Source organism: Balaenoptera borealis (assembly GCF_965194805.1).
Source record: "Balaenoptera borealis genome assembly, chromosome: 13".
NCBI lineage: Eukaryota > Metazoa > Chordata > Mammalia > Artiodactyla > Balaenopteridae > Balaenoptera > Balaenoptera borealis.
The window spans coordinates 87,894,475-87,913,040 of record NC_138870.1 but is presented as its reverse complement, the minus strand read 5'-3'; the positions used below and the strand labels follow the sequence as shown (position 1 = coordinate 87,913,040).

General features: G+C 45.1%; 1 protein-coding gene across 3 annotated transcripts in view; it reads right to left on the bottom strand.

Moving 5' to 3' along the window:
* STAB2 (stabilin 2) overlaps positions 1-18,566 on the bottom strand; it is a 157,096-nt gene that overhangs the window by 29,289 nt on the left and 109,241 nt on the right. For 2 of the 3 annotated variants that reach the window (XM_082349560.1, XM_082349561.1), the window contains 13 exons: positions 17,579-17,655; positions 14,717-14,842; positions 14,046-14,119; positions 13,276-13,347; positions 11,709-11,828; positions 10,887-10,934; positions 9,955-10,038; positions 8,534-8,680; positions 7,550-7,690; positions 6,409-6,468; positions 4,908-5,084; positions 3,437-3,526; positions 894-1,040 (listed from right to left, as the gene is read on the bottom strand). In XM_082349560.1, the coding sequence (XP_082205686.1) occupies positions 894-1,040; positions 3,437-3,526; positions 4,908-5,084; positions 6,409-6,468; positions 7,550-7,690; positions 8,534-8,680; positions 9,955-10,038; positions 10,887-10,934; positions 11,709-11,828; positions 13,276-13,347; positions 14,046-14,119; positions 14,717-14,842; positions 17,579-17,655 (1,363 nt within the window). The remainder of the gene's footprint in view (positions 1-893; positions 1,041-3,436; positions 3,527-4,907; positions 5,085-6,408; positions 6,469-7,549; positions 7,691-8,533; positions 8,681-9,954; positions 10,039-10,886; positions 10,935-11,708; positions 11,829-13,275; positions 13,348-14,045; positions 14,120-14,716; positions 14,843-17,578; positions 17,656-18,566) is intronic. The other variant, XM_082349562.1, reaches the window with a different exon arrangement.

Sequence of the window (18,566 nt, the reverse complement as noted above, 5' to 3'; positions counted from 1 at the left end):
TTCTTGCTGCTATTTGATTTTCAGGGGATTGGTGAGGAAAAATGATTAACTGAAAAAAATGTCTGTATATATACTTTGAAAGTGAAGAAATTAACAACTGGTTTTTCAGCTCCTACTTTGGCTGACTGTTATCCTAGTAATTTGGGGTATTTATTGAATGCCTACAAGTTGCCCGGTACAGAAATCAACTGGTGACAGACTTTGCCATGTAAGTCACTTCACCTCTTTGAGACTCAATTTACAGGTTTGCATAATAGAGTAGATGATAACTGCTTCTATTATTGGATAGGGGTAAGATGAGCATTGAGCCAAACAGCAGGCTCAAAGGTCAATAAATGGCCCTGGATGGATGAATGTGTGTGAAGTGTACACATGCCTCAAACAGTGCAGGACCCGGGACAGAAGTTCAATCAGTGTTAATGAATGAGCAAATGAATGGAGGTATGGTGGCATGTATTAGATCGAACCATATGAAACTGCCACTTTTGTAGTCATACCCTGTCAAGTACAGCATTTCGCATGGTTTATCCTGGCAGAGGCTCAAAAAATGCTTGTAGAATGGTTAAGTGAATGACTGAATGGGTGGGTGGGTTTGAAAATGACTGGTAGAACAGTGGCACACAGTTGGTTCCCAACAGCTGTTTCCTTCATGGCAAGGGGATGAATGGATGGGTGTGTGGGTGGCTAAATGAGAACAGGCAAGGCTTGTACAGGACTAAGGAGACGTTGTTGATTCTGAATCTGAAGAGCACTGTCATGCGGTGCTCTGATCCCTTGGGTCCTGTGTTCACCGGGGACCAGCCCTCTGTGGCTTCACAGCAGGGTCCAACAGCCCAGGAGGGCTGTTCCTTGGCCCAAAATTCCCTTACTACAGTAGTGTTTTTAGGACTGACCGAGACATCGAAAGTGGTAAAAGTGTCACAGCGGCCCCCCAGGGTGGGGTCGATCAGTAGACAGTCAATGCCGTAGGCCACGCCCAGGTCAAAGAAGAGCTCCCGCTGCACAATTCTGCACATTTGGCTGTTCAGGAAGAGCTCGCCCTGTGACAGAGGGAGAGAGAGCAGGGGAACAGTCAACAATCCTCAGATTTCTCCTGTTCCCAGGCCGTGGAATGTGGCCAGCACCTGCTACAGTCAGAAAGAACTGACATGTATCGATGGCCAACATCTTTATCTCAGACATGCAGTACGTATGACATCCAAGTACTGTCCTTCATGCTTTACCTGTGCGAATTCTTTCAATCCTCACAACATCCCTAGGACGTGGCTACTCTTGCTGGTATTCCCATTTACGGATGAGGAAACTGAGGCAGTGAGTGGTTAGATAACTCGCCAAGGTGACGCAGTCAGTACGTGGTGGTGCAGGCATTCACGCCAGGCTGGCAGCCTCAGCCCTCACTCCTGGCCACTCGGCAACACTGCCTCTACCAAAGTAGAAACGCTGGCAGTGGGAGTAACAGGGTGGAGTAGGGATGGCCTGGCCGTGGCTCAGGATAAACCTGGTTGACGTGGCCACCTCGCGTGCAGTTACCCAGTTTTCTTATTTAGTGCCAGCACCTAGCAAAGCTACCGGTACAACTTCCTTTCCAAAATATACACCGATGGGCTTTACCCGTTTAACGATAATAACTTTTTCACGTGTACTAGGCATTGTCTAAATTGTGCTCTAGATACATGATTTTGTTTAATGCTTGCAACAGTCCTCAGGCTTTCTTTTCTAAGGTCCACCCAGCTAGTAAATTGATGGATATATTTCCGCCCCCCCAGGAAGCAAATGCTTTTAGAAAGTTCCATGAAAAGAAAAAGATAAATCTCTCTCTAGTGTTTGATGGGATGTACACTGTGTAACTCAGTGGAAAGAACACTGGAAAACTGCAGTTGAATCCCCCCACTTCTACTTACATACTGTGTGAACAAGTCCCTGGACTTTGCTGAGGTTTAATTGTTTTTACCAGGTAAATAGGATTAATGATTCCATTGCATAGGGTTGTTATAAAGTTCCGACTAAATAGTACTCTGGGGACTTCCCTGGTGGTCCAGTGGTAAAGAATCCGCCTTCCAATTCAGGGCACACGGATTCCATCCCTGGTCAGGGAACTAAGATTCCACATGCTGTGGAGCAACTAAGCCCGTGTGCCACAACTACTGAGCTCGCTCGCCTCAACTAGAGAGCCTGCGTGCTGCAAACTACAGAGCCCATGCGCTCTGGAACCCACGCAGCACAACTAGAGAAGAGAAAACCCTCACGCCACAACTAGAGAGAAGCCTGTGCACCACAACGAAGAGCCCATGCACCGCAACGAAAGATCCCGTGTGCTGCAACTAAGACCCGATGCAGCCAAAAACAAACAAACAAAAAAGTACTCTGAGTACAAAGTGCCTGAAAGTTCTATTAGCACTCAGGATGAGCAGTGAACATTTTTCTTCTTCTTCTTTGATAAATGTCCAGTTTGGTCTATGGAGACAGTATATTTGATCTCAAGAGAGTATGTACATTAGGATAACTTTCCAGAAGTTGGGATGTAAAGATGCTAACATTCTTCATATTCGGTAACAAATTCAATGCAATTCCAATCCAATCACCAAAGGGATTCTGGCTTGTCAGAAGATGTAAACAGAATGTTATCTGGGACTTCTCAGAAGGCTCCTTGAAGGTAATCAACTCAGCTTGGAGCTGCATCCCTTTTTCCCTTTCTCCTTTCTACTGCCTGGAAAGTGGACATGATGGCTGGAGCTCCAACAGTTATGTTGGACCTTGAGGTGACTGTGAGGCTGGAAACATGTGCTGCAGAGCAGGAAGACAGAAGGAGCTCCCCCAGGGAGCCATCATACTAGCTCTGGATTGGCTACTTCCAGATTTTATTTTTTTTTATAGGAGAGAGAAACCCTTACATATTTAAGCCACTGTCATTTTCCATTAAATAAAAGATATAGGATGTAGCTACTATTATCCCATCAGACCCATTCATCACATGGAATTACAGGAAGGTAATATTGTTAAGGAGCTAGCCAAGGAAGGTGAAAATTGCAAATTTTCTCTTTGTTGGCCTATCTAGGTAGATGTAACCCAGAGCTGGCTCTGACATGCTTTGAGACGGCTGGAGGGGAGGCTGCAGTAGGGCTGGGAAGGAAGGAAAAGGAATGACAGTGTACTTTCTTGCTTCAGGGAAGTGTCTCACACTGGAAAATAAATCTTCCCAAAAAATCAACCAAAAGCTGCTCTCTGCAAGTGTAAAGGGAGGCTCCCTGACACCTGGTGAGGGCTTGGGCTGGCCAGGACTTATCAGATTTTTCGTATTCACTTACTCAGGGGAGATAGCCCTGAAGGCAATGAGAGAAAAAGAGTGTGCTGTCAATGTGGGAAAAAATGAACAACTCCTGGAAGGGGCAGTGGTTGGGGAATGCATTCCCAACTTCCACTGGGTGACAATACTCACGATGTCACTGCCAGCTCCGCACTTCACACTCAGCTCGGAACCTTGCAGGGTCTTCCAGGTAGCAGACCTGGGGAGATCCACTGCCAAAACCTGTAGGAGTGATGGTGACACATTAACACCCCAAATCTGGGCTGAAGAAGGGCCCCAAGGAGCTTTGCCAACAAACCAAATTCAGACACAATTTTTCTAAGAGTTCTAATAATTCCAGCTTTAAAATGACAGTAGATATAATCAAAAGGAAGAATAAGCATGGGCTCTCTAGGAAGCTGGACATTTTTTTCTGTAGGGAAAGTCTCCTCCAGCTGGTTTCAATCAGCCTTCCATCCCCATCTATGCTCGGGAGTCCATGGAAGATGCTGTGTTGGTGTATGGAGCCCGTGGCAGGATCAGAGTTAGGGAGATGGCATAGGGCGCTGTGATGGGTTGAAGTGTGTCCCCTCAAAAGTTTTACTGAAGTCTTGGTCCCCATTACCTCAAAATGTGACCTTGCTTGGAAATAAGATCATTGCAGATGTAATTAGTTGAGATGAGGTCATACCAGAGTAGAGTGGACCCTTAACCCAATATGACTGGTGCCTTTTTAAGAAGAGAGGAGAGTGCCATGTGAAGACACAGAAACACACAGGGAGAAGATGGAGAGCCATGTGATAACAGGGCCAGAGGCTGGAGGGGTGCAGCTACACGCCAGGGTTGCCAAGGATGTCTGGCAGCCACCAGAAGCTAAGAGAGAGGCAGGGAGCAGACCCTCCCCCAGAGCCTTCAGCAGGAACAGCCTTGTCAACACCGTGATTTCAGACCTCCGGCCTCCAGAGCTCTGAGAGGATACGTTTCTGTTGTTTCAAGCCACTCAGTTTGCGGTAATTGGTGATGGCAGCCCTAGGAAACTAATACAGGTCCTACGAATTAACCAGAGGGAGGGCATTTGGCCTTCTTGGATTAGATGTCTCATCCCTGGAGGGAAACAGGGTCCTGGTTGAGGACCCAAAGAGACGGGGTTTTAGCAAGAGCTGCCATGTTCCCCCAAGATCCTGCCTCCCTGATCACAGAGGATTGGTTCAGGAGCCAACAGCTGGTCACAGCTGGATGAATCAGACCTTTGCCTAGAAACTCTGGAATTGGGAGAGATAAGAGTCATTCTGGGAGAAACTTGGGGACTGTCGTCAACGGCCACTTTGCCATGTGAACTAGGGAAGGGAGGAGGCTGGTCTGCAGTACAAGAGGGGAAGGATGCTCTTGGGTATTGGTTAAAGTTGGGACAAAAACAGTGGCCAGTGGGAGAAACAGAATGAGATGTGCTACACTGCAGGGGTCAATTCACCACAGGCAGTCAGAGGAGGACACAGCGGGGCAGGAGATGCTCAGGCCACCTTCACACCGTTGGGGGGGCGGGGGGGGAGATGCACAGACAATTCCTGGATTTGATCACCCCAGGGGCACCCCTGCCACTCCCGTCTGTGTGAAAACAAAATACCTTGGAATCTCGGATCACGTGGAACTTCAAATACTCCTTCAGCTTGTCCTTGTTGTCTTGGTTGAACAGGAAATCCTGTTGTTCAGGGGGCAGGGCTTGGAGGGCTTGGTCGCTGGGCCAGAAGAGAGTGACCGGGGTGTGGATAGGGTCAGTGATGACACTCAGCAAGCCCGAGTCCTGAAACGCAGGGAGCTGGTCACACGCGCAGCAAAGCCCAGCCAAGAGGCACAGGCTGTCCTTGAGGACCAGAGCCAGCCAGCCCGGGGTCCCCTCCGTGCCCACCCTGGGGCTTTTGGGGACTCTGGCTGGTTCCTAAAACTAGAGGCCCATCAGACTCCAGTCATTCTGACCTTCATTTTCTTAGAAAGTAAAACAGAAAGTCAAATTCTGGGCTTTTGTTAATAGGGAAACACTTTAGCAAGTATCTCTCCTTCTCTCTCTCTTTTTTTGCTACTACTCTCGTCCAAATATTTTAATTTCTGGAAGACCCACTTAGCACTTTTCTCATATTTCATTAAAAAAAAAAAGTGAAACCTATACAATATTGAGATACTCCTGTATATTTAGAAGATTTCTAGATCACACAGACTCAAAAAAAGAACTTGCCAGATGAATGGGTAAGAATCATTTTGAGAACCTTCTATAGCAGGGGTGCATCATATATTTTTTTTCTTGTAATTTTCCCAACAACACTATGAAGTAGGCTTTATTATTCCCTTTTTCTGAGCCCCAGAGAAGCTTGCTACCTTGCAATAAAAGCCTGTGTTCAAGCAGACCTGATGTCCAGGTATGGGGGGTAGTATAAGGTTTAGGGGCTGGGTGGGTGGGCAAAGATACTGGTCTGTAACACCCCTGGAGATTCTCATTAAGAACACCTTCAAATCTCCATTTCTAAAAAGCTCCCCAGAGAACCCAAGCCCCAGGCCATTTTGGAAATCACTGGTCTACACCAGGTTTGTAGACTGCGCTGTGGGAGCGCCAGGGTTCTTAGAGCCCTCCTGGGACTGCTGGGGTGAGGTGGCGGAGAGGGGTCTTGGAGAACCCCGCCCCTTCCTGATTCTCCTCTGAAATCTTTGAACAAGAAGTTTCTCTACTCAATTCGTGAAAGTCATCTCTGAAGTCAGAAAAATGTGGTTTGAAATGTAATTTCTGCCCGTCTCATCAGCATGGATTTCCCATCTCTGTGTCTCAGCTTCCCCATCTTGGTAACAGGGGTGATAATTCCAGATGTGGAAACTGGCACATCCTAACTCCTTTCCCTTGCTCCAGCCTCAAATACCTCAATTTCTAACTCAGCCAGGGAACAAGCCATACAACATTTGGGGAATGGAGTGGCAGAGAATGACTTTGTTTTTCAGAAAAGTAGGACTTTCCCAAAGATCCCACAACAGCTGGCTAGTGCCGCAAACAAAAACCACACAGCAAACAAAAAACCCTCCAAACACCAAACCTCTTTAGGTAGGTTATATCCCCTGAGGTAACTTCCCTGCTAGGTTTTTACCTGTATCAAGTTGCTAAATTTGATGTAGCCATGGTTTATTGCCACTGTTGTAAGATTTTGCTGCAAAGATAATAAGAATGGGAATGAAACTTTTCTGCCTGCAGTTCACAAAGCACTTTAACAAAAGCTCAACTGAATAAAACGAGGGGAAGAGAGCGTGGCAGGTACTGTAGGTTGGCTCGTCAGCACCCACCCCGGCTCCACTGTACCCATGCCTTCCCTGCTTTACAGAGGCTGGATGGCCAAACACTGCCTTTTCCCAGACTGCCTTGCAGCTAGAGTCCCATATGTGATATGGGATCCCCCAGGCGGAGGTGCTTGGGCAAGACTCAGAGGTGAAAAGAAACAACATGAGGTGGTGGCGGCTGCTAGCAGGAATGTCAGATCTTCTGACGAGCACAGGGCGGAGGCATCTGGTATCCAGACTCTCGTGTCCTAGTGATGAGGCTGGAGACAGGTGGCACGGGTGTAGCTGGTACAGGACAGCCCTACGGTGAAGTCAGGTGTCCCCACTTTGTAGGTGTCCCTGGGCTGCTTTGTTCCCAGCTGTGTAGCATCTGAATTAGGCTCTGTGGCTTTCTAAGAGATTTGGTGATATACTTAATACCTTTAGAAACTCTTTTTTATTTAAGTGAGATATAGTGGATTCTGCTGTCTGCAATGAAGAACCCAATACTAATAAATAAAAAAAAAGTTGAAATTGTCTTTTCTGTCAGTTGAGAAGACGTTTTACTCCTGGTTCAGTTTTAGTGGTATCTGTCTCTCTATCTACCTACCTACCTATCACCTATCTATCTATCTATCATCTATCAATCATCTACCATCTATCTATCATCTGTCTCTCTCACATATCATCATCATCCATCTATGTAATTTCTCCATCTTCCAAATCTATACAAGACCACCTACCCTTGTGGACACTAAAGGAAAACTTATAAAATCCATTCAATTATTTAAAAGAGACTTTTGCCTATTTACTTCTTACTAAGAATGGTATTTATGAGGTTTTTAATAGTAGCTTGAGATTGAAGCAGCAAAATTAAAACGCCTTGAAACAATGCCTCAACATCAGAATTGAGATAATAAACGATGAGTATTGTGAGTCATTCCACGCTGAGAGCCTGACAATGAGTTCACCCACCAGAATCCTTCCAGAGGCATCTTTAGGGGTGATAAGCAAGTTGTGGGGAGCTAGCAATTTGTCTATGATGTGGATGATTCCGTTGGTACTGATGATATCACTGGATATGATCTTAGCTTTATTATTTATCAACACTGTGTCCTGAAATCAATCAAAAAAGAAAAAAAAAAGGGAATGAGCACAAAGAGAAATAGACACAAAATCACTTTTTTTCAAAATGTTTCATGAACTTGTTAAATCATCGTGAAAGTGAATACTTACGTAGAGCCGTGGGAAAAAATCTGAAGATACAAATCACTTGAGCACATTTTTTATTATGATTATAAAAAAAAAAACTGAGACAAGAATGTAATATTCACCTGGAGAATTTAATAGCAAATAATCAACCAAAACAGTCATTTCACTGTGATTCTCAAATATGAAATAAAAAGCAGATCAAAATTGGCTTCTCTTTCACATGTGTTCTCTACACCACCAGCCCCCCTTCTGACCCCACTACACACTTTTTTCCTTTTGTAATTGATTCCACAGCCACCATTTGTTTCTCTTTGTGGGGAGGGAAGGCATCAGCATGGTCAAATGCTTTGAACAAAAGCTTTCATCCCTCTCCAGCTTCTGACCAGTGCTGCCAAAAGCGGTTCTCTTGACCACCTGAAGCTGCCTTGCCTCTGAGTTTCAATTCCAGCTCTAATATTTACTTGCTGTGTGACCTTGGACAAGTTGCTTAACCTCTCTAAGCTCAGTTTCCTAATTTGTAAATTGGGGAAAATAGTATTTTCATGATGGGAAATCCCCTACATGATGGGATTATTTTGAGGATTAAATCAGTTAGTACACACAAGATACTTAGGATAGTACCCGGCATATAGCAATCACTCCACATGTGTTAGTTGTTATCGTTATTATTCCTCTTACTACTCTAAGGAAGAGGAAAGAGAGAGGGCCCAAGGAAAACGGGCACCTTCCAGAGGTGGCCTCTCTTACCTGAGAGACGGAGATGACAATTGACTCCCCTTGGAGGGAAGTAGCATTTGGGGTCAATTTCAGGTTTTCCAGAAGCAGCTGGTGGCAGGCGATCACATGATACCGAAGAACCTGGGGCATCAGGCCCTGTTTGTCCCAGTCCTTAATCTGCAATAGATCAGAGGGTTCCAGCCAGAGTCAGAAGGCTTCTGCTCCAACTTTCCCTTTTGCTGTCCTCTCCTCCAGACTCTCCCCCATACCTCTGTCCCCACCCAGACCCCGGGAAGTCGGCAGTCGGGGTTGGCTTGTAGTCAGGGTTACGGTAGAGATTATTCAGGCAAGAGGGAGAAGGCAGCCCTAGTTCCTTTCCTGCTTCCATTGTAGAATCTCAGAGTAAAAGGGAACTTGGAGTTCCTCTGGTCCAGCATTTCACAACACATGTGCCAAGGACCCCAAGTCCCGTGAGATGCTACTTGAAAAAAAAGTGCTCTTGTGAAAAAATGCCAGGTAATACCACATAGTACAGCCCCCTGTTGCAGAGATGCCTGGGCCAGATTTACACCGTTAGTATGGAGAAGCCCACCATGCTTCATCGTTCGTAAATCAAACTACAAACAATATTAACCATAAAGTCAGTGTGATAATAAAGCCCACGAGGTTATCATCGTTTCATGATAACTCTTTGGATGCTAAAAAAAAATCAAATGTCAAATTTTTTTCAAAAACTATTTCTGTGTCCCTGCTTCACTGGTGTCCAAAATATATGCGTAGAGAAGCAGTGTGGGTGGTGGTTGGGAACGCAGGTTCTAGAGTCATGTCTGAGTCCTTGCTCCACATTTTGCTAGTCGTGTGATCTGGGGAAAGTTACTTCTCTCAACGTCCTCGACTGTTAAACGGGGATGATAATAGCATTCAGCTTACTGTGTTGTCATGAAGACTGTCATGAGTCAATCTATGCCAGGTACTAGAAACAGTGTCTGGCACAATCAATAAATGTTTGCTACATTATTATATATTAATGGGTAATCCAGCATGAAGAGTCCAAGTGAATGTTAAACAGTAAAGGCTCTGATAAGTCCTGCAAGAAAAGAACCTATTTATATCCCATTAATATAGCATTTCTTTTCATTCATTTTTTTTTCAGGGGGTGGTGGTCTCTGGGAGGTTTGAATTATTTAAGAATTGTTGGTCTTTTCTAACCTCCTACACTATTCAGGAATGTCCTTTAGAAAGTCTCTGGCCAGTGGTTACCCCAAATCCACTTGAATGCTTCTCCTGAGAGGGGTCCCTACACTGAGAGGTGGCCCCTTCCATTACTGGTCAGCTCCAGCCAATCCTAGATCTACTGTCCAGAAATGTCTTCAGTGTTGTCTCCAGGGTGATGCCCAGAGACTGTGTTCCAATCTCAAACCTCTTTCACCTGTTTCTAGCTTCATGCTTACCTGGGGCTCCTCGTCAAAGGCTGCAGATAAAGGTGCCAGAACAGTGAAGGGGCCAGGACCAACCAGGTCTCGTACAGAATGCTCCTGTAGGAAGGAAGGTGGGGGCCACGTGCCATGTACTTAACATAAGTACAGGCAGGGGCTCAAACAACTAGCAGAGAGTACATGATGGCAGAGGGGAGAGAAAACTGGATAGGGAGACCCGTGTTTTATTTAGTCTTAGATTCAGAGTCACTTAGATTCTTAGACGTTGAAATAATGTTTATTTTTATCTGGGTATAAAAGTAACATATGCTGACTGTATTAAAGATTTGAAAATACAGTATAAAGAAGAAAATAACTACCCATAATCCCACAACCTAGAAGGATCTCTGTTATTTCCAGATAATTTTTTCCAGTGTCTTTTCCACATACTAAATGTTTTCTATGTTTGGGATAACAATACAAATATAAGCAATAAGATGATTTACTTAACTGTTCTAATTGTCTTCTTGCCAATGCTAAGATCCTATGGTTACTTATATTTTCTTCTAGGTTTTATGATTTTATTCTTCTAGATTTTTATCCTTTATTCTTCAATATATCTGGAATGTATTCTGATGTAAGAGGTGCAGAAAGGTCTAACTTAATACTTTCACCGGGAGAGTTAGCCAATTGCCCCAGTAATGCTTCTTGTCTCCACAGGTATGATGGCAGTTTTTTTTTATAAACTACATTCTCACGTGTGCAGTGGGCTAGTGCAACATTTATTCCACTCTTTTATGCTGCCCACCTGGGGCTTGAGAAGTTCACAAATGACCAACACAGAGCCTATTCCAGAAATGCAGTTTCCTGGATTTATTCTACTCTCACTTACTCTGGAGGTTACAGATTTATCCCATATCTGGCTTGAGACCCAACTCTTCTAGTTAGACAGACACACACATTCTTACCAGCAACTGGAAGTAATACTGGGATGTTTTGGGGTTCTTGGGAAGCTCCTGGAAACAAAGACAAGCAAGGTTCACTTAACATCTGTGAATTATATACCAGAATGTCATTGGAGGACAAATTCTCTAAGATTGAGAGTATCTACCATCATTTCAACTGGAAATCTGCCTCATCTATAGGTTCACAACTGATGTTCAGAACGACTCATTTTTAAAAGTTCAATATTAAAAGACTCAGTTATAGGTTTATGGCAGATTTAGTTTCTTTATCAACAAGAATATTTGATCAGCCAGAATGCTCTAGTCCCTCTTTAAACCAAATAACAGGATGTTCACGTTGTAGTAGGTAGAACTTTACAAGTATCACAAGGCTTCACCCTCTCCGCCCGAGGGTGTTCGCACACACACTCCAACAGCAATCCACATCACGGCGATGCCTTTGAGGTACTGTGTGCTCTGTGCCCACTACCCACATTATCTCATTGAAATCTTATAACAACCTGCTGGGGCTGGTACCATTGTTATTTTCTTTTACACGTTAGAAAACGGATACACAAAGAGGTGAAATAATCTGCCCAAAGTCACATTACTAACTGGCAGAGCTGAATTCAAACCCAGGTGTTTCTGACTTTAGAACTGTTGATCTGAATCACTGAATTCCCACTGGGAGATAAAATTTCTTTTCATTGTCCATTTACATGAAAATAGTCTTTCGTATTTTATAGTTTTATATGTAACAAAACTCTCGCACCCTCCTTAGCTCCCTGGATTCTTCGCACGGGGAGGAAGGTGGAGTTTACTTTATGGAAACATGCCTCGCGTTACCTGATGGATGTTGCCACGGCAGGTAAACCCATCCCCAATGTAGTTAGGTTTGCAAGTACAAGTCCTTTCGTCTTCTCCGGTGTGATTGCAGATAGCAAATTCACTACAGCCGCCATTTTTCTGGTAGAATTTCCAAGGAGTGGGGGATAGGAATCAGACCAGTTAGTTTGCCAGCTCTGCCAATGTTCACGCAGCGATTCTGTATTGAAATTTACTTTTTGTCTCACTCTCTAACTGACCGGCTTGCATTATTTGCCCTTTTCCTGAACTTGCCTTCCAACTCGTTACAGTTATAAGGGCCATCCTACTCCCCCCCAGCCTTACACAGGCATACCTTCTTTTACTGCACTTCATAGGTAACGCGGTTTTTACAAATTGGAGGTTTGTGGCGACGTCAGATGATGGTTAGCAATTTTTAGCAATGAAATATTTTTAAATTAAGGTACGTACATTGTTTATTTATTATTTAAACTCCTAATGTCTTTTGTTTTTAACTGAAGTATAGTTGGTTTACATACATTGGTCTTTTAGACATAATGTTATTGCACACTTAATAGACTTCAGTATAGTGTAAATATAACTTTTATATGTATTGGGAAACCAAACATTTTTGTCACTTGCTTTATTGCGATATTCATTTTATTTTGGTGGTCTGGAATCAAACCCACACTATCTCTGAGGTATGCCCATATCTCAAGATGGCAGCCCAGCCCAGCAGATCTCCAGTCCTGAAAAGATCAGCCCAGAGTTGCCAAATGGGAAATTTCTCAGCACCTGGGGGTTAACTAGAAAGGCATCAAGCATGTTGGATACTTCTCAGCTTTAGGCTGAACTCTAATCCATCATAGCAAAGGGAAAAGTCATCGGCTGGAAGGCAGTCAGTATGAAACAGACAGACCAGTATGGGGGACAGTAGGGACCTCGACTGGAGAGGAAGGGCTTTAATTACGGGCTGTCTGTGCTGTACTCATGCCCACAGCAGGAGGCTCTCAGGTGGGCAGTGACATGAACAAGGAAGGAAGGTGTATGAACCGGGCCCCTGCGGGGGATCAGTGCCTCGCGGGAGGAACAAGCACCACGCACCACGAGAAGTGGTCAAGGGTGCGGGCTCCGAGTCAGACAGACGTGGGCTCGAGTTCTGGCTGTGCCGGGTGCTCGCTCTGTGAGCTGGGGCAGAGACCTTTGTCCCTCCTGCTCTGCGGTGGGTTGAATCGTGGCCCCCTGCAAAGCTATGTCCACGCCCTAAGCCCTGGTATCTGTGAATGCGACCTTGTTTAGAAAAGGAGTCTTTGCAGATGCAGTGAAGGATCTCGAGATGAGATCGTCCTAGATTAACCAGGGGGTCTTAAGACCACAAGCGTCCTCACTAGAAGAGGAGACACAGACACAGAGGGGAAGCCACGTGAAGACGGAGGCAGAGACTGGAGTTTCTCCAACACTGCAACTGGGACACGAGGGAGAAATGGCCCAGAAGCAGCTCTGACGGGGCCCACCTCAATGCCCCGCCCCTAGACGCGGAGAAGGGGGCACCGCAGGCCAGACCTCGGGGGAGGGGGGCCGTACTCACGGTTAAGCAGACGTTGATGAGTGTGCAGACCTTCCCATCTCCCGTGTATTTCGACAAACAGTTACAGGCGGCCTGTCCGGGAGGAAGGGGAAATGGGTCATTTCACAGAGAGGTTCTGCCGGCTGTCGGCTCTGGTCATCATCCAGTTTCTGACGTACGCAATTTCCTGCTCGTTCACAACGTGACACGGACTGAGGGAGGCACAGCCTGGGTCCCCGAGCCTCCAGCTTCCCCGCCTGAGTCTTCTCACCCCTCGGCCTCTCCCCTCCTTTGTGCTGGAGCCCTCACATTTCCCCACGTCCCCAAACCTGCTCCCGCGGAAGGCACCGCAAGGGACACAGTGCTGGGGGACACGTGGCTGACAGCGGCCTTAACACCGTTATCTTCTGCTGTGGCACATGCATTTCACAGCCTCAAGCCAAAGAAAAATGGCAAGATTCTGGGCATCAGAAAGCTGACAGAAAGGAGAGCATTGCTGGAGACCTTCTAGGTGCTTCTGGAACCACGTGGTGTTTGCACATGCCACTTCTTCCCACTCTAGGGAAGGCCCTTCTCCCTGTGTACCCTTTGTCCCCTGCCCCTCTCCCCTTTTCTCCTGCTTCCCAAAGAATGGTCTCCTGGGGAATTCTTCCAGAATCTCCTCTAATGTATTTATTTCATGCTGCTGCTCCCTAGAGGTCTGTCCTCAGCCCCTCTCCCTCAGGCCTGGGTCTAACTACCCAGGAATTTGCTCCTAGGAAAACGTAGGCCCCTGCGGAGGCAGAGCTCACCTGGTTGGGTCCTGTTTGCGTGCACTCTGCGTGCTCGTCACAGCCACCGTGGTTCTCCAAGCACGGGTTGATCTCTTTAAAACAAAAAGCAACACCTGGCATGAGAGTCAAGCCTCATTTTTTAAGTAAAGCTGTCTTGAGGGACCAGCCAGGATGGCTAACTGACCGAGGGGAGCAAGTGTCAAGGCGTGATTCCGTTTTCTGACAACGCTGAGGCAGAAGTAACCCAACAGGGAGGGAACCAGCTGTGGTTTCTCAAAATCGGCTCCGCAGGGGTGGGACTGTGCCAGCAGAGGCATGTCTGCGGGCTTGACTCTGTCCCTCTATTGACTGAATATGAGTGTTTGCAGCCAAGGACTCGAAATAATAAAATTTTGGAGTCCCATTTAACATGCTATGAATGAAGAGATGTAGGAATAAAAAAAAACAAAACACTTGTAACCATCACAGTATAATTGGTTCAGAGAAGAATCATCAGTAGATGCTAAATTTAGGAGGACATTTAGGTGAGGAGCAAGATATGTGCTTGGTGTTAAAGCGTTTCCTAGCCGATTGCTTTTGAGCAGCAAAGGGGAAACAAGTCAATGTACAGTGGAGAAAGCAGACAGCAACTGGACCGAGGGGTCAAAATTAAAGGCAGTTGGAAATCGCGGGTGAGGGATGGTACCTACCTATGCACACGATGCCGTCGCCAGTATAGCCTGCCTTGCACACACACACCCGGCTTCCTGGGGTGGTTCTTTTACAGACAGCCCTGCCAGAACAACCTCCATTGCTGATCTCACAGGCGTTGATTGCTAGAGAACAGAAAGATGACACAGAGCAGGGCAGGGGGAGGGGGGAAAATTGATGCGTTTTTACTTGAATCTTTGAGAAATGGAAAATACTTCAAAACGGTAGGCATTGGATTAAATATGGATAGCTCAAAAGAATGCAAAGCACCAGATGTCATTGGTGAATTCTACCAAACATTTAATAAATGCCAAAATTTCACATACTCTTCTAAAAACTGAAAGAGGAGGGAAGACTTCTCAATTCATTCTGAGACCAGTATTACTCTGATACCAAAACCAGACAAAGCCATCACTAGAAAAGAAAACGACAGACTGATATCCTTTATGAATATAGATACAAAAAGCTCAAGAAAATACTTGCAAGTCAAATTCAGCAATATATAAATAGGATTATACACCATAACCAAGTGGGATTTATGTAGGAATACAAGATGGTTTAACATCCAAAAATCAATTAATGTAATATAGCACATCAGTAGAATTAAAGACAAAACATGATCATCTCAGAATGAGCAAAAGCATTTGTCAAAATTCGATACCATTAATGATAAAAACACTCAACAGACTAGGAATAGAAGGGAACTTCCTTAACCTGATGAAGGACATTTTTCATTGATGAAAAACCCACCACTAAAATCATGCTTAATGATGAAAGACCAAATGCTTTCTCCCATGATCAGGAATAAGACAAGGTCTGCTTTTGCCACTTCTGTTCAATACTGTACTGAAGGTTCTGGCCAGGGCAATTAGGCAAGAAAGAAATAAAAGACATCAGATTGGAAAAGAAGTAAAAGCATTTCTATTTGCAGATGCCATGATCTTGCTATGGAAAATCCTGAAGAATCCACTAAAAACAATCAGAACTAATAAATGATCCTGTGTAGGACACAGGAACAGTAGGCAAAAATCAATTGTATTTCTGTACAGTAGCAATGAGCAAACTGAAAATGAAATGAAGAAAACAATTCCACTTACAATAGCATTAAAAGATGGACTCCATTTAACAAACTATAAAACACTCTGAAAACTACAAACATTGTTGAAAGAAATGAAAGATGACCTAAGTAATGGAAAGACATTCCATGTTCATTGATGGGAAGAATTAATATTGTTAAGAAGGCACTACTCCCCAAATCTGATCTACAGATTCAATGCAATCTCTGTCAAAACCTGGCTGACTTCTTTGCATAAATTGACAAGATTATCCTAAAACTCATTTGTAAATTCAAAGGGCCCAGAATAGTCAAAACAATCTTGAAAAAGAAGGACCAGGTTGGAGGACTCACACTCCCTAATTTCAAAATTTACTACAAAGCTTCAGTAATAAAGACAGTGTGGAACTGGCACAGGGATCTATATGGAATTGAATTAAGAGTCCAGACATAAACCCATACATCTACGGTCAACTGATTTTCCACAAAGATGCCAAGATGTTATTTCAATGGGGGAAAGAATAATTTTTTCAACAAATGATACTGAGACAACTAGATATCCATATGGGAAAGAATGATTTTGGACCTCACAATATATACAAAAATTAATTCAAAGTGGATCAAAGACCTAGATCCATTTGGAGACCCAAGATGTGTGTTTGAGTCTTGGCTTGGCCTTCATTCACCATGTGACTTTGGACAAACCACTCAATAAATAAGAACTTTGGGGTCCACCTATATAGGTTTACTTACAGGTTTGGATAATGTATATGAAAATGTTATAGAAATGTTGGTTGTTATATTGTGTCCTCTGTTTTTGTTATTTTTCCCCAAAGCAGGGGGCAAGAGAAACATTACAGTTATTTGCCTTTCCAGCTGTTTTCACTGGCATGCTGTACACATCCTACTGCAGGGAACATCAGGGACAATCCCCAGGGTCAGGTGGTCTAGAAAGCAAATTGGTGCGGTCATTGCCCAGCTCCACCACAATCTGCACTGAAGCCTGCCTGGACACAGTGCTAAGTGTTTCCATTTTTCTAGCACCAAATACGTGTTGGGCACCATGAGAGTATTAGCTCACATTTATCGAGTGCTCTGTGCCAGGGATGTTCTAAGCACTTCACAGGTATTATTTAATTCAGGTTATCATCCAACAATCCAGGGAGGGAGATTCTCTTATGAGCTACAACTTACAGATGACAGAATGATGCAAAGAGCAGTCAGGCAACTTTCCCAAGGTGACATGAACTATAAGAACATAGATTCGAACCCAGGGTGTCTAACGCCGGGGCTGTTTTTAACAGCTGCCTCATTCTGTTGTTGTACATGGAAGGGTCATTTCATCCCCAAACTACTCTGTGAGGGGAGAGAGTTTTATGTTTACTTTACAAATGAGCTAAGGGGGCCCAGGGTAGTTTAGAGACCCACCCAAGGCCGTGTGGGGATTGGGGGGAAGAACCAGGGCTCAAGCCTCTTTCTATCCCACTCCGGAGGTTCCCCCCCCACCCCCGCCCACCGCCACAGGCCACATCCTAGGTCAGCCACATCAGTGGTTTTTAAAGCTCTCCAGATGATTCCAATTGTGGCCAAGGCTTGGAGAAAAGAACAGGGGTGGTTGCCCCACACATTCCAAAACCAACACGCCCTATCCGTGAACAGGTGTCCTGCTCCCCGGGCACGATCGGCTGCCCTGTTACATCCAGTTCACCATCAATGGTTGGTAGCAGCTGCCCATTTAGTCTGCAGGAACACAGATCTCTCAAGAGCTCATGCTATCCTCCTCTCAGCAAATTCCTTCTTGACTTGCCTGTGCAGACCGTTCCGTTCCCTTGGAACCCTGCTGCGCATTTGCACGAGGTGGTGCCGTCTGGATTGAGGAGGCAGCTGCAACAAGAAAGGGCAAGTGGTGTTTGTAGAGAAACGCACAGCACCCCACCACGGGACTCACAATACCCCTTCATCCCTAGCATCCCAGCTCTCACCCCCGTGAGGCACTCTGAGGTCCCGCCTAAGGCTGGGGGGGAGAGTCCATCCCTAGCATGGTCCTGCCACAAGCAGCTAAAACTGGAGTCACTTATCAGGCAAACTACAGAGTGTGTATATGTAGGCACTGGCCCAAGAATAAGGAGGGTAGCTGCCCATCTTTAGAGAGCATCTTATGTGCTTGGAGCTGTGCTTCACACATTATTTTATGTAACCTACACAATATCCAATAGCCCTAACAGGTAGGTATTATCATTATTCCCATTTTACAGATGAGAAAACCAAGGCTTAGAGGCATTAAATAAGTGACTCAAGGTCACACAGTCAGTGGAAATGATAGACGCTGATTTGAACTCAGGTCTAACTCCAGCTACTGGGCTCTTGATTAATTAACCCATTAAACCCCTCTGGGAGTTAGGAGTATGAAGTTCCATTATAAAGAAGGAAGGCTTGGCTGTGAATTGCAAGTAAGGTTTGATGAAATTGAGGCCCACCAGGCTCCCTCTGCTTCTGTGAAAGAGTCCCTGTGGCTTGAATGGGGGTAACAATTGGCACTCTGCCAGCATGTCAGGTAACTCAGGTGGCAGCGTGTTCAAAAGGCTGGATCTGCAAGCTGATGGTGGCCTCATTTTTAGTTTCGTACTTAAATTAATCATAAATCCTCAGAAATGGTCTCAGGAAACTATTTCCCTAAAGATAGGGCCTGGGTGGACACATGCTACTAGGAAAATCCCCCCTTGCATTTTCTCTTTCTGACTGTTCTGATGAACCTAGGGGCAGGACAGGAATAAAGACACAGACGTACAGAATGG